Here is a 25,785-nt window from a genome sequence, read left to right as displayed (position 1 = left end):
CCATTTTCCTAAGTACTTACAGATTGTTTTTCTTGAGCAGTCCAGAGTATACTCTCATCTGCTACCTGGGAGATATGAACTTAGCTGCCATGCTCTCTAAGACGAATGTGGGAAGAAGGCACTGGGGCAGGTGGAGCATCTTTATTTACTACATAGATATTCACTAAATTTCATTGTTTTTAAAGAGGCATCCCTCAGTTCACTGTGCCTGGTTTCTTAGAATTCATAATCCCTTTGCTTCAACCTCACCAGAAGGTAAATCTCCAATTTCTTGTCAGGTGGTGAAGGTTTATTTTCTTGGCTGGGTGATGAGTCTGGGGTCTAATTTCTAATATAGAGTTTCTATTTTGTTTTAGATCCACCAGCACCTACAAAATTTCTTGCATTGTTACTTCACAGGTAGTCAGTCTCTCTCATTCATAAGTCCTTTAGAGGAGTTGAATCATGAATAGATCTGCTTTTTATTCTTCCTCTTTGCAGAAAATTTGCTTTCCGTTTCCTCAGGTTTTCTATATGAAATTGATAAATCATCTGTTTATCATTGTCTGAATGTTTTCTAGATATTGCTCATCTGTTAACTTCCCCCCTGTTGTCCTTGTCCTTATGGTTTAGATCATTTTTGCAAAAGTTGTGCTATCATTTAAGTGAGATTTGAAAAGTAACAAAGCTAAATATGTTTGCTTAGCATGGAAGTCCTATTATTAACTTTAAAAGTGTTACCCCTCTTTCAAGGGCTTCCCAGGAGACATAAAAGACAGGGGTTCAATCCCTGGGTGTAGAAGATCCTTTGGAGGAGGGCAAAGCTCCTGACTCCAGTATTCTTGTCTGGAGAATCCCATGGACAGAGGAGCCTGGCGGGCTACAGTTCCAGGGGTTGCAAAGAGTTGAACATGACTGAAGCGACTTAGCACATACCCCTCTTATGCATATAATATGAAATTTTATGAATTTCTTTTTTTTCCCAAAAATGAGTCTACTTTTTGATGACATTGTGGAAAAAATGGACTTTTTATCAATTCCTATTTCAATATTTTCATTTTGTTCCTCTGATTGCATTAGAAATCAAAATGTTTGTTGCTGTTTTTATGTTCTCTTGAGTCATTTTCATGTCCTGTTCTTCAACATGAACTTTGCAATTTACTAATCTTTGTCACCCAGTTTTTTCACTTTGTTTTCTTTCACACTCAACTTAAAATTAAATTATACATATTTTTTGGCTGATTTCCATAGCACAGTCACATAACTATGGCCAAAATTAAGCTAATTTCTTCTTGCTAACATACACCATGAGAAATTTATGTAATTTAATTGATATTAAGATATTTAACTGACATTGATATAATATATTGGTATATATAAATTTAATTTCAGAGAACTTCATCTACAATAAATTTGTCACCAGGAGAAGTGGAAGAAGATGATGATGATGAAAACACTTGTGGGCCCTCAGGACTCTGGGAAGCATTAACTCCTTGTAACGGATGTAGGAATCTTGGCTTCCCCATTCTTGCACAGGTAATGGTTTACTTTCTTAAGATACAATAAAACATAAAAATGGTTGCCTAGGTTTTTAAGTAAATCTTTTTTATTACCCACTGAAAATCCAATTAGTATTTTATTTATACTTGGAAATTTTTCTTCAATTGAGGGTCAGTAAAATGCTTATATAACTAGCTGTACATGTATGCATAAGTCAACACATACTCTACATAATTATAATTTTATTTTGGTCATGATGCTAGCTCTAGAAAAATTGAGTTGTATAAGAGGTTTTAGTATTGATGAATTTGAAATATTTCATTTTAAAGAATGCTATTTTGAAATTGAATCATAATTCATATTTAAATAATAGTAAAATGATTTAAAAGAAATCATGTGAGAGCTCTCCAAAAGCATAGTGATTTTTTTTTCTTAGCATATTGAATATTGTAGAATAACGTGTGCCACTGACAATTATGCACTACAATCCCAAAATGAGAATAGAACACTAATTATAATTTTGAAATTGATTATAATTTTGAAATCATTTCACTACTCATTAGGTCACTTTTAATTCTGTTGTATCACCCTCAGATTTTTCTTGTGCATTGTGATTCACAAGCCCTTAGAGGAGCTTCAGAAATAAATAAAACAAGCCAAACAGAATTAGGAAATATGAAGCCATAATGAATTCATTTCTACATAAAGATGAAAAAGCACTTAATATGAAAAATAGTGTAATGGCAAAGGTGTGTTTATGTAACTACACAAAATATAAGTGGAAAAATAATCTAGGCTAAGAAAGAATTCAGTATATCTCAAAAATATTATTTTCTGTTTTGCAACAAATATGAAGCAATTGTGTTCAAGAAACCGTTACATGTTTTTACATCTATGTCATAATTTAATCACAGCCACTCAAATTCCAATATTGATTTATTGCACTTAAAGAATCTCTTTATCTTAATATAAACTATTTATAAAACTTTAAGACAATTTATACTAACCTTACAGAATTGTTTTCAATATTTACCAGCCTGTGAGATCCATAAAGGTACACTATGTATTGCTCAGTGTCTATGATTTAATGCCAACATTGTTCCTGGAATATTGTCAGAATTACATAGTATTTGAATTAAATGATTTTCTGTAGGGTTTCATTTCTTCACTTGTTGATATTTGATAGAAACCAATGCAATCCTGTAAAAAAATTATCCTTCAATTAAAAATAAATAAATTTAAAAATGCTTTTATGTATTTAAAAGGGTGTGTTTGTGTGTATGTTAGTCAAGGGTATAGAAAAAAGGAAGTTAAGAAACATAGGTTTTGATTTTATTAATATACTCTTATCTGCTTAACAGTTTACCAATAATTGAATGCTTTTACCTATTTTTTGGCTCATAAAATTAATATCTTTGTATTTTTATTTTCAAAAGTAGAATCCTTATAAAATAGCAGAACTCTAAGCTATCATAATATATGACTGTATCTGGGTTCTCCATTACCTTATTAACATTTACATTTATTTTTTAAATTTTAACTTATTTTGTTCTACTAGGTTTGGGAGTAGGCTTGGTAGTAACTTGCTTTTGTTTATAATTTTTAATAGTTTTCTTTGCCATTTTTTTGGTGTAGGCTTGTATCACTTGAATAAATATTGAGTATTACTATTTTAATAGCTATATTTACCCTAAAATGTTTCCCGATCTGAAGCTTTTCTTTCTTTTATAATATTGTATGGGCATATGTCATGTAGTTTTTTAACCATCAAATTCACTAAACTTTATGGTCTTTTAAAAAAATTCATTTCATCTAGAATTTCTTTAAAAAAATTTCAAATATGGCTTCATATTTGTTTTTAACTTGTTGATATCTAGTTTTTCTATGACCTTACATTTGACAGTAGCTCTCATTCCTTTCATTATATGCCATCATGCTTGGCTTAGATTTTTTTCTGAATGTCTTATTTTAATTTTCCTATTTTTAAAAACAATGATCCACTTTGATATTTTTGCACATATACTGCAGGAGAAATATCATTGTATAAAAACTGTTAGCTGACATGATTGTCTGCTTTTTAATTTATATCTTATACTCTGTCAGGTTTAAAAAGTATTCTTATTGGGTTTTTAATTGTTACTGCTTTAAATGTATAAACTTACTTGAGATGCAGAACCTTTTTAAAAAATGTATTTAATCTAACAAATCAAACAGAATTCTTTTACCAAATTTCTCTTCTAGTCCTTTTACTAATGTTCTCAATTGGTAATGGGTTCCCCTTTAACATGTGTGTGTGTGTGTATGTGTGTGTGTGTGTATGCTTAGTCACTTCAGTCATGTCTGACTCTTCATGACACTATGGACTGTAGCCCTCCAGTCTCCTCTGTCCATGGGATACTACAGGCAAGAATATCAGAGTGGGTTGCCATCCCCTCCTCCAGGGAACCTTCCTGACCCAGGGATTGACCAGCATCTCTTACATCTCCTGCATTGGCAGGAGGTTTCTTTACCACTAGCACCAAACCTCCCTGCCAATGCAGGAGACATAAGAGATTCCTGGGTGGAGAAGATGCCCTCAAGGAAGACATGGCAACCCACTCCAATATTCTTGCCTGGAGAATCCCATAGACAAAGGAGCCTGGAGGGCTAGAGTCAATGGGGTCACAAAGATTCAGACATGACTAAAATGACTTAGCACATATATATACATATATAATTACATTTTTAATGTGATGATGTAAACTATAAAAATACTTATTATATTTCACAATAAAATTAATGTGCGATGGTTTTCACACTGCTGCTGCTGCTAAGTCGCTTCAGTCATGTCCGACTCTGTGCGACCCCAGAGACGGCAGCCCACCAGGCTCCCCTGTCCCTGGGATTCTCCAGGCAAGAACACTGGAGTGGGTTGCCATTTCCTTCTCCAATGCATTAAAGTGAAAAGTGAAAATGAAGTCGCTCAGTCATGTCTGACTCTTAGTGACCGCATGGACTGCAGCCTACTAGGCTCCTCCGTCCATGGGATTTTCCAGGCAAGAGTACTGGAGTGGGGTGCCATTGCCTTCTCCACTAGTATAGCTTAAAACATATAAAAGCATCATATCAAATATAAGTTTTTCTTATAACTTGCAACAACTTTGAACTCAGGATTTTCTGGACATATGATTCTGTTATTGATGAAATTTTAAGGAAACTTTACTTAGAAGCCAGTTTTTTCAGATTTGAATTATTTTGGAGGCCATTAAAATCATTAAGCCATAAGCACTGTGCATATAGGGCCTCATGAAAAGTCACTACCTTACAGTTTGGCACAGGAGCCTTTGCAATGAGTGGAATTAGTATAGTGCTTAGCAGATTCCTTTATATTCAGATTTGCTGGATTGGAATAAATATAATTTATTCTTCTTAGCTGGATCTAGCAAAGAGGTATTGAATATCTTGTATTCAAAGTAGAGTGCTAAACTTCAGAAACATGAGGATTATGGAAATACAAATACTTAATTGGGAGCCAGGTTACCTTTACATTCTGATTCTGGGCTTTAAAACTATATTATTTATCACTTTCAGATTCTTAGATTTTGTACTTGCAAAATTAGAACATTGCTGGATCTTAATTTCCAAAATCATTTAATTTCTAGTTTTTGTCTATATTTTGAATTGATCCTATATTCAAGTCTCATCTTTTTTCTGGTTTTTAGAAGGTATTTTCTTCTCTTACTGTGACTAGATTGTTGAAGTTTTTGTAAGAAGCAATTCCTTTCAAATTTATGAGAATTGGTAATTCTGAATAACAGGATTGAAATGAAAATATATATAATATATTGGGCACTTTAGTATAATTTCAAAGCAGTTAAATAAAATTTAAGCTGGGCAAAGAATTAGAAAAGAAATCAAGAATGAAGGGACTGGGAATATGAAGCCCTTTCTGGAAAGTATAATTAAGCTCAAATTTGTTTTTCAACATTCTTGGCAATAATAATCCCTACTATTTTGAAAATGGAAGTGAGAATGGAAGTAGAATTCAGAAGTGAGCAAGAACAAAGGTGGGGTTGGGGAAAGATCCTCTAGCGCAGATAATCAACTATTAGATACGGCCCAAGAATGAACATGGGAGTTACACTTTATAGCTCTCCCATTTGTGCTGTTGCAGTAGTACTTGGGAACCGTCTAAACAGGAGACAATCCAATAAAGGTGCTGGGAATAAAATATAAAACTGTATCTGGTGTTTGCTCAAATGGCAAATCCAAATCTGAAATATTTGATTGATTGATATGCTCACAAAAAGCTACAGTGAGATCAGGTATTGTCTTGGCCATAGGAAACTGAAGTCATAAAAGAAAGTGTGGGGGAAGGGAAACTTTTGAATGAAGATGAAATAAGAACAGAGAAGAATTTTGTTACTTGAGTTCAGTGAATGCAATAAATACATCTGAACAAATAAAGAACAGTGCTGTTTAATAAGAACTGCAATCCCATATACCTTGGGCTTTTTGTGCTGTAGGCATCTTGCTAAACTTTGTTTCTTTTGCGGATGTTGGAATGACTTATGTGCATCTTGTTTTTTCTGTAATGAATTTCTGTTCTTTCAAGACTCACCTAAAGACTCATCTGTTTTTTTGTCTAAACCTTCTCATCTGGAGTTAGGTATACTCTCACCCCAGTTCCCTGGCTTCCATGGCATTTCGCTTCTGCCTCTGCCTGTTATTTACATCCTTGTCTCTCTCTTGGGCTTCCCAGGTGACTCGGTAGATAAGGAGTCTGCCTGTTCAGGAAACACAGGCAATGCGGGTTCTATCCCTGGGTTTGGAAGATTCCCTGCAGTAGGACATAGCAACCAACCCAAGGATTCTTGCCTGTGAAATCCCATGGAGAGAGGAGCCTGGCAGGCTATAGTCCAGAGGGTTGCAAAGAGTCGGACACAACTGAATACACACACACACTGTTTACACAATGCCTACGGTGATGCCAGATATTTTACATGTAACTATCTAAAAGAAACAGGTAACCTACTGAAGGTCATGGTTAGGTGTTATGTTGCTTTCTAGGCCTCATTTATGTTGTGCTGCCTCCTATCAGTTGCTTCTGTCCTTTGTTATTTATTTTGTAAGTTTTAGAAATTTCTTTGGCTAATAAATGTAGATCATAGATAGATCGAAATTTTTGAGAGTAATCTTTAGCATTTTATTCTGTCACCTGTTCATTTAATCACAAATATCAAGTGAAGGGAAGGCTACAGATAACTCAGAGCCTGATTATAAATTCCTATTTAGTTTCACTACTACGCTATATTGTTAGTAGAGCGTATGTTATTTGAGCAGAGAGTATGTATGGAGTTGTATTGTGGTGGATGATTTATTGCTTTCCTCCACAGTCTCAGATGAACCAGCTCTGCACCGTGTGCAGCTTTAAGGGCTTTGAGGCTCTTGCCTAAAGAGTTAATCCTGATGGGTGGAGACCCTCTGCTCACCACTCTGCTTACTCATGTAGCCTTCACTCTGTAAGGTTGAGATGAGGAGTCTGGATACTAAGCCTTTAACTGTTTTTGGAACAGGCTTACCAGTAGTCTCCACTCCTGCAATCCCCATACTCATGCTGCCCCAGGGGGAGAGGCCAACAGCTCTTACTGATGGGCTGGAAGTGCCCTCTGAGAACACGAGGACTTGCAGTCCTTGCTAACAACAATCATAAGACATGTTGAAATTAACCATAATGACCATGCTGACTGGGCTTCCTCCTGGATCTCTGAAGGTTGCTCCTGCTGGGCTGTTGTTTCTCTTCTGAGTCTGCAGACATGGTTATAGTCACATCCACAACACTAGTGGTGGTGCCTGTTGTTACAATTGCTCCTTGTATCAGGCTTTGTAGGCTTTGTAATTGCAGAAGTATGTGAACTTTTGAAGGCAGTGTAGTGGGAGGCATATTAAATTCATTCTTCCCCAGCATAATCATACTGCTGCTGCTAAGTCGCTCAGTCATATCCAACTCTGTTCGACCCCATAGACGGCAGCCTGCCAGGCTCCCCCATCCCTGGGATTCTCACAGGCAGAACACTGGGAGAGGGTTGCCATTTCCTTCTCCAATGCATGAAAGTGAAAAGTGAAAGTGAAGTTGCTCAGTCTTGTCCGACTCTTAGCGACCCCATGGACTGCAACCCACCAGGCTCCTCCGCCCATGGGATTTTCCAGGCAAGAGTACTGGAGTGGGGTGCCATTGCCTTCTCCATAATCATACTAAGTGGCTCTAAACTCATCAAGGTTTATGTAAAGGCTCTGAATGCTCACTTGATCTTGATTGCCTAGGGGAAGATAAGTAAAGGAAGTGATACCAGTAAAACTGCTTCCTTCTCTTTCTGTAGCTAAACAACAAGAGCTTATAGTAAGAATTTTGAGCTTTCAATTCCACTCTGCCATTTGATGCAAGAAGTTCTCCTACAGTATCTCTACAATGACCACTCCAGTTTTGCTGGAACAGTTTGTGCCAGTGAGAATATTTATTAAAATACACTTTTGTTAGTATTTATCCTGGTCAGGCGATATGTGCTTTAATAATTTGATGTATGTGTGTGTGTGCTCAACCAGGTCTAACTCTTTGTGAACCCATGGACTGTAGCCCACCAGGCTCCTCTGGCCATGGAATTTTCCGGGCAAGAATATTGACGGGGGATGGGGGGTTATCGTTTCCTGTTCCAGGAGATCTTCCCAACCCAGGGATTGAACCTGCATCTCTTGCATCTGCTGCATCGGCAGATGGATTCTTTAGCGCTGTACCACCTGGGAAGCCCAGTGTTTTGATAGGTACTAACAAATTATGCACATCTCACTGTCACTGATTAATACAAAAATCAGTACATGGCAGTCTTGAGGAGACATACATTCTGAAAAATGTCTGCCTACCTGGGTTGGAGTATATGTTCAAGAATAGATTGGGTGGTCAGGTCAGGCTGCTGCAGGTGGCAATATGATATTGGATATGAAATTAACGCTTGCTGACAGCTAACAAATCTCTGCAATACAGCCTTGGGGAACTCTTTGGAGAAGTGCTAGGAACCCCCTTAGGGTGCCATGGGCTCCAGATGAGGCTCATTTGGTCTTGAGTCCTTCCAAAAATTAGAGTATTTTCCAGATGAGCCTCTGTACCAAAGCCTCTGCAGGACTTTTAGCTGTTCTCCCTAAGCACCCTGGCCCCATCTTTTTGAGACTTACCACTGGGCACTTCTTCTCTTTTCTTAAATCCAGTTATGTCCAGAATGTTCCTAGCTGGGGTGGCCCGGGTTCTGCTGTGAGCGTTTACTGATGGTCTCAGGATATAAATGAGTTTTTTCCACTGAATAAAAAGATCCCCTCTATCTGTAGGGGACACAGCTGAAGGTAAAAAGAGCGGCCAGTGGCAAGCTTCAGGCGGAGCTGTTGTTTTTTACTGTTATGAATGGATATCTCTACAAACTTCAAGGGAAGCAGCCTGGTTAGCTCTAAGATTTGTGTAGGCTTTTTACCTCTCTTCTGGGCAGCAGGGCTGTGCCTGTTAGAGTCATCACAGATAGCAGCTGGTTGGGCCAGCAGCATGACATGAGGCAGTGTGAGGTGGGGGCTGGTATGAACGATGACCACAGTCACCATTTGGGCCTGGTTGTGCACATCAATCACTTCTCCTTTCCTGCTGACCTGTATAAAGTCACTCTCAAACACTGGTGCATATTGGAATATAGGGTACTCCCCCTTGTACAGTTGTCACTGCAGTTTCCCCATGGAGGTATTAAACATACTCATGGCAAGACTGCTTTTGGCTGAGTAGTATGCTAATGTATATTGGCTGCTCTTCACTAACTTTTATCAAGATATTTCCTAGAGCCTTCCCCAAGCCTTCCTTACCACACCTTGTAGAGCGTCCTGTTTCCCTGGTCTCTCCAGCAGTTGGGCTAACAGTGGTCTCCTGCAGACTTTGCCTCTGAGTGACTGAGGGCAAGGTTTGGGAGCTGATTACTGACTACTCAGTGCTAGAGACAGTTTCTTCTGGACCTGACTGTGCCCTGCCTAGAGCAGGAAGATATCAGGGCATGCAGAAGCCAGGCTTCCAGTAGATGTCAGGGTGTGCAGATATAAAGGTATGCAGTTAACAGGGTCCCAGTATGTCAGAGTGCACAGATGTTAAGATGCACAGATATTGGTATTCAATCATAATCCCATTGCATCTCTCCTCCAGAAACTGTACCTTTCAACTAAGCCTAAACTACCTTGAGAGACCTCTCTTATCCTCTCCTGCCCATTGTGACCTTGGCTTATTACACAGACCTTTGTCTATGTCATGCAACAGTCCTGTCCTCAGAGCAGGGTAACTGTCCTCTCTACTTGACCCATCCTCCTCACCAGGCCACACTGCCACAGCTCAGAAGACCACTCCCTCCTCCCCGGGCCCATCTAAGGATCTTAATACTTACTGAAAAATTGCTTTCAAAAGGGTTGGGCAAACTTTCTGTTAGGTGTGAGTTTAAAATATGCATACTCTCTTAACCAGCACTTCTAACTGCTGACAATTAGAATTAATTGTAGGCAATTTACCTTAAAGACAGTTGAACAAGTTGGTAAACAAGACGGATGTATAGAATGTTTATCAAGGTTTATTGTAGCAAAAATAATCATAAACAAGATTAATATCTTATAGTAAGGATTTGGTTAAATAGATTATGGAGCATTCTGTGAAAGAACACTCTGAAGTCATAAAAATGATTATGTAGTTCCTTATTTATTGAAATGAAAAGATATACCTGATAATATTCTTTTAGGAAAAAGAAAAAAGCAAACGTTTCAGACTAGGTTTATACCTGTGATCCAATTTATATAAAATCATACATATGTGTGTTTGGGTATGAAATTGCAATATATTTAAAGAAATGTTTAAAGTGCTTCTCCCTGGGTGGTGTAATTTTTATTTTCTTTATATTTCTTATTTTCTCTTGGGATACTTATTTACTTCTATTAATGGGATGAATTAAGCTACTTTTATTAACAATATTTTTACAGCCACCAAAAATTTTATGTTTTGACCTACCCTCAAGTTGCTGAGATTTTGCCTAGACATCTGTACCCTGCCTGTACCGTGGAAAGAGGCTTGAACATCATATATATGCTCTAGTCTTTACTATCAAATTGGTTTATTAAAGAAGTAGTCAGAAAATTTGCTATTATTGGAATGACAATTTACATAACACACATACATACACATGTAAAGCCATCTTTTTTGAGTTTTTTATCTGTTCTGTAAGTAAAAATGAACACATTCTTTCCTTCATATCAAAGTATGTGGTTATTTCTGGAAATATGAATACTTTATTCTTTATTTATTGAGAGGCTTAGTCACATATCAATAGCAGTTTTTATTGGCCTATCCAAAATCTTTATATTTTAATTTCCACTTCATGTTGACATTTTCTATAATTAGAAAAAAGAATAAGCCTAACATCTATTTAGTAATCAAACTAACCTTTCAAATCTATCCAAGAGATTCTGGTATTTGTTGAAAGGAATAGGTAGCACTAGATACAGTATAATTTAATTTAGGTGCTTTTTTAATATAAATTTATTTATTTTAATTTGAGGCTAATTACTTTACAATATTGTGGTGGTTTTGCCATACATCTACATGAATGTATGAATCTGCCACGGGTGAACTCGTGTTCCCCATCCTGAACCCCCCTCCCACCTCCCTCCCCATACCATCCCTCTGGGTCATCCCAGTGCACCAACCCTGAGCACCCTGTCTCATGCATCGAACCTGGACTGGTGATTCATTTCACATATGATAATATACATGTTTTAATGCCATTCTTCCAAATCATCCCACCCTCGCCCTCTCCCACAGAGTCCAAAAGACTGTTCTATACATCTGTGTCTCTTTTTCTGTCTTGCATACAGGGTTATCATTACCATCTTTCTAAATTCCGTATATATGCATTAGTATACTGTATTGGTGTTTTTCTTTCTGACTTACTTCACTCTGTATAATAGGCTCCAGTTTCATCCACCTCATTAGAACTGATTCAAATGTATTATTTTTAATGGCTGAGTAATACTCCATTGTGTATATGTACCACGGCTTTCTTATCTATTCATCTGCTGATGGACATCTAGGTTGTTTCCATGTCCTGGCTATTATAAACAGTGCTGCGATGAACATTGGGGTACATGTGTCTCTTTCAATTCTGGTTTCCTCGGTGTGTATGCCCAGCAGTGGGATTGCTGGGTCATAAGGGAGTTCTATTGGCAATTTTTTAAGGAATCTCCACACTGTTCTCCATAGTGGCTGTACTAGTTTGCATTCCCACCAACAGTGTGAGAGGGTTCCCTTTTCTCCACACCCTCTCCAGCATTTATTGCTTGCAGATTTTTGGATCGCAGCCATTCTGACTGGTGTGAAGTGGTACCTCATTGTGGTTTTGATTTGCATTTCTCTGATAATGAGTGATGTTGAGCATCTTTTCATGTGTTTGTTAGCCATCTGTATGTCTTCTTTGGAGAAATGTCTATTTAGTTCTTTGGCCCGTTTTTTGATTGGGTCGTTGATTTTTCTGATATTGAGCTGCAGGAGTTGCTTGTATATTTTTGAGATTAGTTGTTTGTCAGTTGCTTCATTTGGTATTATTTTCTCCCATTCAGAAGGCTGTCTTTTCACCTTGCTTATAGTTTCCTTTGTTGTGCAGAAGCTTTTAATTTTAATTAGATCCCATTTGTTTATTTTTGCTTTTATTTCCAATATTCTGGGAGGTGGGTCATAGAGGATCCTGCTGTGGTTTATGTTGGAGAGTGTTTTGCCTATGTTCTGGTCTTATGTTTAAATCTTTAATCCATTTTGAGTTTATTTTTGTGTATGGTGTTAGAAAGTGTTCTAGTTTCATTCTTTTACGAGTGGTTGACCAGTTTTCCCAGCACCACTTGTTAAAGAGATTGTCTTTAACCCACTGTATATTCTTGCCTCCTTTGTCAAAGATAAGGTGTCCATAGGTGCATGGATTTATCTCTGGGTTTTCTATTTTGTTCCATTGATCTATATTTCTGTCTTTGTGCCAGTACCATGCTGTCTTGATGATTGTGACTTTGTAGTAGAGCCTGAAGTCAAACAGGTTGACTCCTCCAGTTCCATTCTTCTTTCTCAAGATTGCTTTGGCTTTTAAGAAATAAAGTGAAGATACACTGATTTTCTTAAAAGCACTTTCATGCCATGCATATATGTTACAAGATTCTTATCTTAGGCTTCCATTAGACCACTGAGCTAATTGCCTTGTCTCCAGGGAAACCAGAAACAATATTACTTATAGAGCCTAAAGACTTTCACAATTTTTTCCTAACCAGTCATCAGAACAGCAACAGTAGAACCTCTCTTATGTGGCCTGATAACTATCATGTGTAGCGTTCTGGCAAATATGTCTATTTTCATTGAGTCTGATGAATTTTTGAATTCCTCTAGATATTTAGAAAACTGTCTTAGGATTTGCTTCAATAGTTAAGAAGCTGAGATGGCTAAATAAGAAATCAACTTGAACCTGAGATTAACAAATTCTTGGAAGACTGACCTATGCAAACTTTGGTGTGATTAATGTCAGAAAATGTTTTGCCTATGTTCTTTTCTAGGAGTTTTATGGTATCATGTCTTATATTTCAGTCTTTAAGCCATTTTGAGTTTTTTATTTTGTCCCAGGAAAGGAGGCATTTAATCTTTATTTTTTAACGTGGACATTCTGTACTTCTGGTCAATGCACCTTTTTTTTTTTTCTTTAATGATTAAAGCAATGTGCATTTGGCCACAAACAGGCTGTTTTAGTTAGCATAGAATTCAAGTTAAATCATGTACAAGCTAGAATGACTTTCCCATACCTCAATATGTAGAAGTTTCTTCTATTGATAATCATAAGCAATTAATTGAATTTCAATAATTAAGTATGCAGTAAAGCCTTAAAATAACATTAGGAATGCAAATGTCATTGTAGGACCTCTTTCTTTTTTTATATATAAATTTAGTTGATTTACAATATTACATTAATGTCATATCTATAGCATAGTGATTCATTGTTTTTATAGATTATATTGAGTTTATTTTTGTATATGATATGAGTGTGTTATAATTTTATTGATTTACACGTGGCTGTCCAACTTTCCCAGCACCACTTGTTGAAGAGACAGTCTTTTTCCCATTTGTATATTCTTGCCTCCTTTGTCAAAGATTAATTGACCATAGGTGTTTGGATTTATTTCTGGGCTCTTTTCTGTTCCATTGATCCATATGCCTGTTTTTATACCAAAAGATACATATACTCTTATGTTCTAGCAGCACTATTCAGAATAGGCAAAACATGGAAACAACCTAAAATATCCATTGACAGATGAATGGACAAAGATGTCATATACATATACAATGGAATACTACTCAAACATTAAGAAGAACAAAATAATGCTATTTGCAGCAACATGGATGCAGTTAGAGATTATTATACTAGGTGAAGTAAGTCACACAGTGTGCCTGTGTCAGGCAAGTGTGATATCACTTATATGTTGAATCTAAAATATAACACAAATGAACCCATCTGCAAAACAGAAACGGACTCATAGACATAGAGAACAAACTTGTGGTTGCCCAGGTGGAGGGGGAAGGGAGCGGGATGGACTGGGGTTGGTAAATGCAAAACAATTACTTTGAAAATGGATAAAATAAGGTCCTAATGTATAGCACAGGCAACTATACTCAATATCCTATGATAAATCATGCTGGAAAAGAATGTAAAAAATAACGTAGATATGTATAAAACTGAGTCACTTTGCTATACAGCAAAGAATGGCATAACATTGTAAATAAACTATATTTCAATAAAAACTGTTTTAAATAATTTTTTGTGTAAATGCAGCAGCTCTTAGCTTTCTGTACCGTTAGACATTCTTATAGTAAATTTATGTTCCTTCTCCTCTCCATAAGAGATTGAGGTAAATTACCAGAATTTAACCTCCTGGGCCTTATATGGGGCTTCCCTGGTGGCTCAGAGGGTAAAGTATCTGCCTGCAATGGAGGAGACTGGAATTTGATCCCTGGGTCAGGAAGATCCTGTGTTTGTCATCCCTGAAATTGAGATGATCCTTTAGGTATCTTTCAACTCCAGAATAGTTATGCTTTTGTGATAGGAGTTTAACTTTCCCTCCTGTAATAAAATTACTATATACTTTGGGAATATTTCAAACAATAATAATGACTTAAGGAATTACTCAGATATTAACAGCTCTGGGAATTTGTGATACAACCATAATCTTATTCTTCTGCTAAATTTCCTCTTGCCAAAACTTTTAAAAGAACTAATATTTGAAATATGGAAATGACAAAGCTGTTAGTTCAGTAAGGTGAGCATTCAGTGGGAGCAGTGCTTTGTTGTTCAGTTGCCAAGTTTGTGTCTAACTCTTTGCAACCCCATGGACTGCAGAATGCCAGCCTCCCCATCCATCACTATCTCCCAGAGTTTGCTGATTCATGTCTATTGAGTCGGTGATGCCATCCAACCATCTCAACCTCTCCTACCACCTTCTCTTCCTGCCCTCAGTTCTTCCCAGCATCAGAGTCTTTTCCAATGAGTGTACTCTATACATCACGTGGCCAAAGTTTTGGAGCTTCAGTTCAGCATCAATCCTTACAGTGAATATTCAGGGTTGATTTCATTTAGGACTGACTGGTTTGATCTCCTTGCAGCACAAGGGACTCTCAAGAGTCTTCTCCAACACCACAGTTCAAAAGCTTCAATTCTTCAGCGCTCAGCCTTCTTTATGGTCCAGATTTCACATTCATATATGACTACTGGGAAAACCATGGCTTTGACTAGATGGACCGTTGTTGGCAAAGTAATGTCTCTGCTTTTTAATACACTGTCTAGGTTTGTCATAGCTCTTCTTCCAAGTAGCAAGGTTCTTTTAATTTCATGGCTGCAGTCAGTGTTCACAGTGATTTTGGAGCCCAAGAAAATAAAATTTGTCTCTGTTTCCACTTTTCTCCCTTCTATTTGCCATGAATTGATGGGACCAGATGTTATAGTCTTAGTTTTTGAATGTTGAGTTTCAAGCCAGTTTCTTTTTACTTTTCTCTTTCACTCTCTACAAAAGGCTCTTTAGTTCTTCATTTTCTGCCATTAGAGTGGTATCATCTGCATATTTGAAGTTGTTGATATTTCTCCTGGCAATCTTGATTCCAGCTTATGATTCGTCCAGCCCAGCATTTCATATGATGTACTCTGCATAGAGGGAGTTGGTGATGGACAGGGAGGCCTGGCGTGCTGCGATTCATGGGGTTGCAAAGAGTCAGACACGAGTGAGAGACTGAACTGAACTGAACTCTGCATAGAAGTTAGATAAACAGGGTAACAATAAACAGGCTTGTTATTCTCCTGTCCCAATTTTGAACCAGTCTGTTGTTCCATGTCCAGTTCTATCTGTTGCTTCTTGCCTACAGACAGGTTTCTCAGGAGACAAATAAGGTGATCTGGTGTTTCCATATCTTTAAGAATTTTCCACAGCTTGTTGTGATCCACCCAGTCAAAGGCTTTAACATAGTCAATGAAGCAGTAGATGTTTTTCTGGAACTCCTTTGCTTTCTGCATGATCCAACAAACGTTGGCAGTTTGATCTCTGGTTCCTCTGCCTTTTCTAAACCCAGCTTCTGCATATGAAGTTCTTGGTTCACATATTGCTGAAGCCTAGCCTGAAGAATTTTGAGCATGACCTTGCTAGCATGTGAAGTGAATGCAGTTGTATGGTGCTTAGTTGCTCAGTTGTGTCTGACTCTTTGTGACCCCATGGACTGTAGCCCACCAGGTTCCTCTGTCCATGGGATTTCTCTGGGCAAGAATATTGGAGTGTGTTGCCATGCCTGCCCCTCCAGGGGATCTTCCCAACCCAGGGATTGAACCCAGGTCTTCCACATTGCAGGTGGATTATTTACCATCTGAGCCATCAGGGAAGCTCAAGAATACTGGAATGGGTAGCCTTTCCCTTCTCCAGTGGTACTCCCTGACACAGGGATTGAACCAGGATCTCCTGCATTGCAGGTGGGTTCTTTACTAGCTGAGCTACCAGGGAATTTCAGAGCTAACAGGGAATTTCAGTTGTACAATAGTTGGAACATTCTTTGGCATTGCCCTTCTTTGGGATTGGAATGAAAACTGACCTTTTCCAGTCCTGTGGCCACTGCTGAGGGTTCCAAATTTGATGATGTATTGAGTGCAGCACTCAATATGTCATCTTTTAGGATTTTAAATAGCACAACTCAAATTCCATCATCTCCACAAGTTTTGTTTGTAGTAATTCTTCTGAAGGCCCACTTGACTTTACTCTCCAGGATGTCTCGCTCTAGGTTGATGACCACAGTATCATGTTATTTGGGTCACTAAGACTTTTTTGTAAAGTTCTGTGTATTCTTGTCACCTTTTCTTAATCTTTTATGCTTCTGTTAGGTCCTTACCACTTCTATCCTTTATCACGCTCATCTTTGCATGACAAAGATGGGTATCTCCAATTTTATTGAAGAGATTTCAGGTCTTTCCCATTGTATTGTGTTCCTCTATTTCTTTGCATTGTTCACTTAGGAAGTCTTTCTTATCTTTCCATGCTTTACTCTCAAACTCTGCAGTCAGTTGGATGTATCTTTTCCTTTCTTCCTTCCATTTGCATTTCTTTCCTCAGCTTTTTGTAAAGCCTCCTCAGACAACCACTTTGCCTTCCATTTCTTTTTCTTTGGCATGGTTTTGGTCACAAAATATGGTTAAACATTTGAAACAGAATTTGGTTAATAATGAATATGGCTGTAGTAGACAGATTAAGTCCCTTCTCCAAATTCTAACCTTTAAAACCTATGATTATGTGATGACCTTAAATGGCAAAAGGACTTGCAGATATGATTAAGTTAAAGATCCTGAGGTGGAGAGATACCCTGGATTATCCATGTGGACCCAATGTATGCACAAAAGTCCTTATAAGAAAAAGAATGGAGGGTTAGAGTCAGAGAAAGATATGTGATATGTGATGGCGGATGACACCAACCTTATGGTAGAAAGTGAAGAAGAACTAAAGAGCCTCTTAATGAAAGTGAAAGAGGAGAGTGAAAAAGTTGGCTTAAATTTAACTCAGCATTCATAAAACTAAGATCAAGGCATCCATTCCTATCACTTCATGGCAAATAGATGGAGAAACAGTGGCTGACTTTATTTTGGGGGGACTTCAAAATCACTACAGATGGTGATTGCAGCCATGAAATTAAAAGATGCTTACTCCTTGGAAGGAAGGTTATGACCAGCCTAGACAGCATATTCAAAAGCAGAGACATTACTTTGTCAACAAAGGTCCATCTAGTCAAGGCTATGGTTTTTCCAGTGGTCATGTATGGATGTGAGAGTTGGAATATAAAGAAAGCTGAATGCCGAAGAATTGATGCTTTTGAACTGTATTGTTGGAGAAGACCCTTGAGAGTCCCTTGGACTGCAAGGAGATCAGTCTTGGGTGTTCATTCGCAGGACTGATGTTGAAGCTGAAACTCCAATAGTTTGGCCACCTGATGCGAAGAGCTGACTCATTGGAAAAGACCCTGATGCTGGGAAAGATTGAGGGCAGGAGGGAAAGGGGATGACAGAGGATGAGATGGTTGGATGGCATCACCAACTTGATAAACATGGATCTTGGTGGACTCCAGGAGTTGGTGATGGACAGGGAGGCCTGGTGTGCTGTGGTTCCTGGGGTCACAAAGAGTTGGACATGACTGAGTGACTGAACTGAACTGAATTGAACTGATGTATTAAAGCTATAAAGCCCTTGTCTAATGCTACATTAGCTGTATCACACATATTTTGATTTTGTTTTTCTTTATTCAGTTCAGTTCAGTTCAGTCGTTCAGTCGTATCCAACTCTTTGTGACCCCATGAACCGCAGCATGCCAGGCTTCGCTGACTCCCAGAGTCCACCCAAACCAACATCCACTGAGTCGGTGATGCCATCTAACCATCTCATCCTCTGTCGTCCCCTTCTCCTCTTGCCCTCAATCTTTCCCAGCATCAGGGTCTTTTCCAATGAGTCAGCTCTTCGCATGAGGTGGCCAAACTATTGGAGTTTCAGCTTCAACATCAGTCCTTCCAAAGAACACCCAGGACTGATCTCCTTTATGATGGACTGATTGGATCTCCTTGCAGTCCAAGGGACTCTTAAGAGTCATCTCCAACACCACAGTTCAAAAGCATCAATTCTTTGTTGCTCAGCTTTCTTCACAGTTCAACTCTAACATCCATACATGACCACTGGGAAAACCATAGCCTTGACTAGATGGACCTTAGTCGGCAAAGTAATGTCTCTGCTTTTGAATATGCTGTCTAGGTTGGACATAACTTTCCTTCCAAGGAGTAAGTGTCTTTTAATTTCATGGCTGCAATCACCATCTGTAGTGATTTTGGAGCCCCAAAAAATAAAGTCTGACACTGTTTCCACTGTTTCCCCATCTATTTCCCATGAAGTGATGGGACCAGATGCCATGATCTTCGTTTTCTGAATGTTGAGCTTTAAGCCAACTTTTTCACTCTCCTCTTTCACCTTCATCAAGAGGCTGTTTAGCTCCTCTTCACTTTCTGCCATGAGTGGTGTCATCGGCATATTTGAGGTTATTGATATTTCTCCCAGAAATCTTGATTCCAGCTTGTGCTTCCTCCAGCCCAGCGTTTCTCATGATGTATTCTGCATAGAAGTTAAATAAGCAGGGTGACAACATACAGCCTTGATGGACTCCTTTTCCTATTTGGAACCAGTCTGTTCCATGTCCAGTTCTAACTGTTGCTTCCTGACCTGCATATAGGTTTCTGAGGAGGCAGGTCAGGTGGTCTGGTATTCCCATTTCTTTCAGAATTTTCCACAGTTTATTGTGGTCCACACAGTCAAAGGCTTTGGCATAGTCAATAAAGCAGAAATACATGTTTTTCTGGAACTCTCTTGCTTTTTCAATGATCCAGCAGATGCTGGCAATTTGATCTCTGGTTCCTCTGCCTTTTCTAAAACCAGCTTGAACATCTGGAAGTTCACGGTTCACGTATTGCTGAAGCCTGGCTTAGAGAATTTTGAGCATTACTTTACTAGTATGTGAGATGAGTGCAATTGCGTGGTAGTTTAAGCATTCTTTGGCATTACCTTTCTTTGGGATTGGAATGAAAATGGACATTTTCCAGTCATGTGGCCACTGCTGTGTCTTCCAAATGTGCTGGCATATTGAGTGCAGCACTTTCACAGCATCATCTTTCAGGATTTGAAATAGCTCAACTGGAATTCCATCACCTCTACTAGCTTTGATCATAGTGATGCTTTCTAAGGCCCACTTGACTTCACATTCCAGGATGTCTGGCTCTAGGTGAGTGATCACACCATCGTGATTATCTGGGTTGTGAAGATCTTTTTTGTACAGTTCTTCCGTGTATTCTTGCCACCTCTTCTTAATATCTTCTGCTTCTGTTAGGTCCAGACCATTTCTGTCCTTTATCGAGCCCATCTTTGCATGAAATGTTCCCTTGGGATCTCTAATTTTCTTGAAGAGATCTCTAGTCTTTCCCAGTCTGTTCTTTTCCTCTATTTCTTTGCATTGATTGCTGAAGATGACTCTCTTATCTCTTCTTGCTATTCTCTGGAACTCTGCATTCAGATGCTTATATCTTTCCTTTTCTCCTTTGCTTTTTGCTTCTCTTCTTTCCACAGCTACTTGTAAGGCCTCCCCAGACAGCCATTTTAATTTTTTGCATTTCCTTTGCATGAGGATTGTCTTGATCCTTGTCTCCTGTACAATGTTATGAACCTCTGTCCATAGTTCATCAGGCACTCTATCTATCAGATCTAGTCCCTTAAATCTGTATACGTTAGACAGTGACTATTTTAGGCTTTGGTATTATATGATCTCTGTTGCAATATATTAAATAACAACCTTATTTATGAAAATGGGCAGTAGGCTGGATTTTTGCTAAAGTTTACTGACCACTGGACTATGGAATAAAAAAAATTAGAACTCTACTACTGATAGTGAAATCCATATCAATATGATCTATTTGGAAATATTTTATGGTGATAAAAAGTTTTATCCTGTGCAGAGAAATAAAAAGTTATTAAAAGAAGGCAAAAAATGTATGCTTTATAGGTTACAAGTCTCTGAAGTGCCAGTTTCTAAACTTTCAAACTCAAAGCACAATTTCACAGAAATAATTTTAGATGTTCAACTTAAACACATTTCTCAGCAACTGAAACCACATTTCAGTTGGTATAGAACCACTCTGGACTTTTAGAAGCTAAATTCTAAATGAGATGTGTACCCTCTGTGGTTTGTGAGATGAGTACTTCTTCCAAGTGTTAGTGAGCAACTAGTTGGTGCAAAACTAATAATTCTGTCAAACTTAAGGCCCAACTCAAATGCTTTTTCCTTCCTAAAGGTTTAGTCAGTCCTCCCCTGCCAGAAATATTTCTCTTAATATTCAGATAACTTATTTTTTCCATCTGTGAATCTCTCCCTTTTATTATGATTATGTATATGTGTGTATATATTTATATATAGTAGGTCAGTTGCTCAGTCATGTCTGAGTCTTTGCAACCCCATGGACTGCAGCATGCCAGGCTTTCCTATCCTTCCCTATCTCCTGGAGTTTGCTCAAACTCATGTCCACTGAGTCGGTGATGCCATCCAACCATCTTGTCCTCTTTCACTCTCTTCTCCTCTTGCTCTCAATCTTTCCCAGCATCAGGGTCCTTCCCAGTGAGTCGGCTTTTCTCTTCAGGTGACTGAAGTATTGGAGCCTCAGCTTCAGCATTAGTCCTTCTAATGAATATTCAGAGTTTATTCCCAATATCTATTGTTTTAGGTTGTAAGCTGCCTGAGGGCAGTGTCTGTGTTTAACAAATGTTTATGCTTCAGCACACTCTGCTTTATGCCTTGCACTAGGCACTCAGGCTATGCTAATTAAATTCTGAATTTTTCTTGGTATCTTCCTTATAGGGAGATAAGCTAGAGTGGTATAAAAAGCATTCATTTTGGTAATCTGAATTATAATTCTCTCTTGATGACTTGCTAAGGATACATCCAACCTCTCTGAATCAGCCTCAGTTGCCAATTTGTAAAATGAGGATGATTCCATACATTGTTTTGTGAGAATTAAATGAGTTGACCAGTGTCAAGTGCCTACAGAAAACCTAACACATAAAACATTAGCCTTTAGTTTGTCTAATGGATGTATGCAGTTTTTGTTGTATACACTATTCGATGAATCAAATATTTTGAAAAGGATGAATTAATAACCCATTAATAAGTAAATGTGAACAATGCAAAAAAGGCAAATGATATCTCCATTGAGTGTTCATTAGTAAAATGTTACATTGTTTTCTGTATCTGTCAACAAATATTTTATCCACTGTGCTTCTTACAGTTACCTTGCTAGTAAAAATAAAGCTCTATTTAATTTGAATGAACTCCTAGAAGCACTTTTATTACTTACTTTAATTCCTGGTGCAGCTGAGATTTGGTCCTACTTATTAGGCTTCTACACTCTGAAAACAGACAAAATTAATAGGAATTATAAGGGAACTTGTTAAAAGAAAAATGGTGTCCACTATCCTTTTATATCCTATGGATGAGCAGTATATTTTATACCGGAAGGGAGAAACGACCATAAACAAAAAATGAAGATTATCACCAGTCTTGCTCTTTTTTATATTTTTGGCATGTTTTTGCCTAGGTGTGATAATGCACCACAACTCTTCAGTGAGACTCTGCAATCCAGCTCTGCTCAGGCAAGGCCATGATATTCCCTTTTCCATGTGCCTCTTCCCCCTGTTATCCTGCTCCTTACCAAACCCAGTTTTCCAAGATGGTTTTTCACTCTACCTAATTTATGTTATTCAGCCCTTGCAGCCTCTTGCTACAGTAGCTTAATGTATTGGAAAAGTGAGTAAAAAATTACTTCTTGTTGGGTGCAAGGGTAAGGGGCTGGGATTGGTATGTATCAGGAAGGGGATACATACAACTCTATGAAGAGAACAAGTGAAAAGGGAAAGGAAATAATAGGTGAGTGATGATGAAAGGAAAATGGTAAGGTAGATGGAGAAGAAAAAAAGAGCTGTAGGTTCTATTTGTAATCTACAAATGTAGAATGTAGGTTGTATTTGTAATCTTTGACCGCAAGTGGTATATTGATTTTTCAAACATATAGTGATGATCGGAATACAAGGTGGAAGCTGGAGCAATTTGTCACTGAGAGGAAATTATAGAATGTTATATACCTTTGATGAGTCATTTTTCATTGCAACGAGTGGACAGCTGGCTACCTAAAATACATTAAAAATGTATTATTTCAAGGGCTTATCATTTTATGATAATAAAGTTTGTAATTTACTCTTAAATTGTTTTGTTTATAGTAACATATGTTGCAACATAAAAATATTTGGAAACCAATATCAGTTCAGTTCAGTTGCTCAGTCTTGTCTGACTCTTTGCGACTCCATGGATCACAGCACGCCAGGCCTCCCTTGTCCATCACCAACTCCTGGACTTCACTCAGATTCACGTTCATCAAGTAAGTGATGCCATCCAGCCATCTCATCCTCTGTCGTCCCTTTCTCCTTCTGCCCCCAATCCCTCCCAGCATCAGAGTCTTTTCCAGTGAGTCAACTCTTCGCATGAGGTGGCCAAAGTACTAGAGCTTCAGCTTTATCATTATTCCTTCCAAAGAAATCCCAGGGCTGATCTCCTTCAGAATGGACTGGTTGGATCTCCTTGCAGTCCAAGGGACTCTCAAGAGTCTTCTCCAACACCACAGGTTAAAAGCATCAATTCTTCAGCACTCAGCTTTCTTCACAGTCCAACTCTCACATCCATAAACAACTACTAGAAAAACCAAGACTTGACTAGATGGATCTTAGTCGGCAAAGTAATGTCTCTGCTTTTGAATATGCTATCTAGGTTGGTCATAACTTTTTTCCCAAGGAGTAAGCGTCTTTTAATTTTATGGCTCCAGTCACCATCTGTAGTGATTTTGGAGCCCCCCAAATCACATTGTTTCCCCATCTATTTCCCATGAAGTGATGGGACCGGATGCCATGATCTTCGTTTTCTGAATGTTGAGCTTTAAGCCAACTTCTTCACTCTCCTCTTTCACTTTCATCAAGAGGCTTTTTAGCTCCTCTTCACTTTCTGCCATAAGGGTGTTATCATCTGCATGTCTGAGGTTATTGGTATTTCTCCCGGCAATCTTGATTCCAGCTTGTATTTCTTCCAGTCCAGCATTTCTCATGATGTATTCTGCACATAAGTAAAAAAAGCAGGGTGACAATATACAGCCTTGACAGACTCCTTTCCTATTTGGAACCAGTCTGTTGTTCCATGTCCAGTTCTAACTGTTGCTTCCTGACCTGCATGCAGATTTCTCAAGAGGCAGGTCAGGTGTTCTGGTATTCCCATCTTTTTCAGAATTTTCCACAGTTTATTGTGATCCACACAGTCAAAGGCTTTGGCATAGTCAATAAAGCAGAAATAGATGTTTTTCTGGAACTCTTGCTTTTTCGATGATCCAGCGGATGTTGGCAATTTGATCTCTGGTTCCTCTGCCTTTTCTAAAACCAGCTTGAACATCAGGGAGTTCACGGTTCACATATTGCTGAAGCCTGGCTTGGAGAATTTTGAGCATTACTTTACTAGCATGTGAGATGAGTGCAATTGTGCAGTAGTTTAAGCATTCTTTGGCATTGCCTTTCTTTGGAATTGCAATGAAAACGGACCTTTTCCAGTCCTGTGGCCACTGCTGAATTTTCCAAATGTGCTGGCATATTGAGTGTAGCACTTTCACAGCATCATCTTTCAGGATTTGAAATAGCTCAACTGGAATGCCATCACCTCCACTAGCTTTGTTCAGTGATGCTCTCTAATGCCCACTTGACTTCACATTCCAGGATATCTGGCTCTAGATGAGTGATCACACCAGCGTGGTTATCCAGGTCGTGAAGATCTTTTTTTACAGTTCTTCTGTGTATTCTTGCCACCTCTTCTTAATATATATTAATATATTTCAGTTCTTAATGTAATCTTTAAATTTCCTTAGGTCAGGACATTTCAAAGACAACTATTTTTACATAACTTCTTGGATACAGTTAATAAAGCCGATTCCTTTTAATGCCTTGATTTCTTCAACTATATACAATGGGATTGTACATACTCAGTTGTTCTTATATGGTTAAACTAGCCTCAAAAACAAGTTGGCATATCAGAAGTGCTTCTTTTGTAGATCATTTTGTTTTGTGCCTCAAAAATCAGAAAAGAAAAAAATCAGTAAAGATAATATCAAATGGCTTGCCAATTCTGTCTTTCTTTTGGTTTCAGAATTTTAGTTCATAGTAATATTTTAACATGCATGTTACAGTTTCTTAATTCTAACTGGTTTTCATAGTTCTTTTTCCATTTATGTGGTCACTTTAAAATATATTATATATTTCATCTTTGCTGCTGCTGCTCAGTTGCTAAGTTATGTCCAACTCTTTGCCACTCCTTGGACTGTAGCCATCCAGGCTCCTCTGTCCATGGGGTTTAGAATACTGGAGTGGGTTGCCATTGCTACCTCTCGGAGATTTTCCCCACCGAGGGACTGAACTCCGATCTCCTGTGTCTCTTGCATTGACAGCATATTCTTTACCACTGAGCCACCGGATTTTTAAAAATGATTTTGTTTTTCCTAGTTTTAAATATTTCTATGATACCTTGATAATGGAGGTCCTGACAATATAAATTCTGGGGACATTGGTCATTGTCCAGCATTTGGATGAACCTGAATCTTTTAGACAGTAAGAAATAATGTAAATCATTCTAAATAGTTCCTTTTTCATGTTTGTATCATAATACAGTCAATAAAACAGTTTAATAGACTTACAAAAAGAATCCTTTAATTGAGGAGTATAAATGCTCTTAATTGCAGCCATTCCTTTGAGGGTTATCTGGGTAAGAAGCTGTCTGGCATATTGTATGCTAGAGCATGGTACCCAGTATTCACCCTCTGCAAGGAGACTTTCTGGATTAATATCATCATGCCTTAGCCACCACTTAGGTCACCTATCATCACTCAAACTCTCGTCTTTCTATTGCTCTCATTGAACTCAAATTCCCTTCCCTTCTCTTATTTCCTGCTGCTGCTGCTGCTGCTAAGTCGCTTCAGTTGTGTCCAACTGTGTGGAACCCCATAGACGGCAGCCCACCAGGCTCCCCCGTCTCTGGGACTCTCCAGGCAAGGACCTGTCTGTAAA

The 25,785-nt window shown here is 38.2% G+C and overlaps 1 protein-coding gene across 1 annotated transcript in view; it reads left to right on the top strand.

The window, feature by feature from the left end:
• ANKS1B (ankyrin repeat and sterile alpha motif domain containing 1B) overlaps positions 1 to 25,785 on the top strand; it is a 1,150,548-nt gene that overhangs the window by 287,349 nt on the left and 837,414 nt on the right. The window contains exon 9 of the mRNA XM_052640785.1: positions 1,372 to 1,515. Coding sequence (XP_052496745.1) covers positions 1,372 to 1,515 — 144 coding nt within the window. The remainder of the gene's footprint in view (positions 1 to 1,371; positions 1,516 to 25,785) is intronic.

The sequence above is a fragment of the Budorcas taxicolor genome, chromosome 5, assembly GCF_023091745.1.
Source record: "Budorcas taxicolor isolate Tak-1 chromosome 5, Takin1.1, whole genome shotgun sequence".
NCBI lineage: Eukaryota > Metazoa > Chordata > Mammalia > Artiodactyla > Bovidae > Budorcas > Budorcas taxicolor.
The sequence above is the reverse complement of the archived record's forward strand: the minus strand, read 5'-3'. Positions and strand labels throughout refer to the sequence as shown.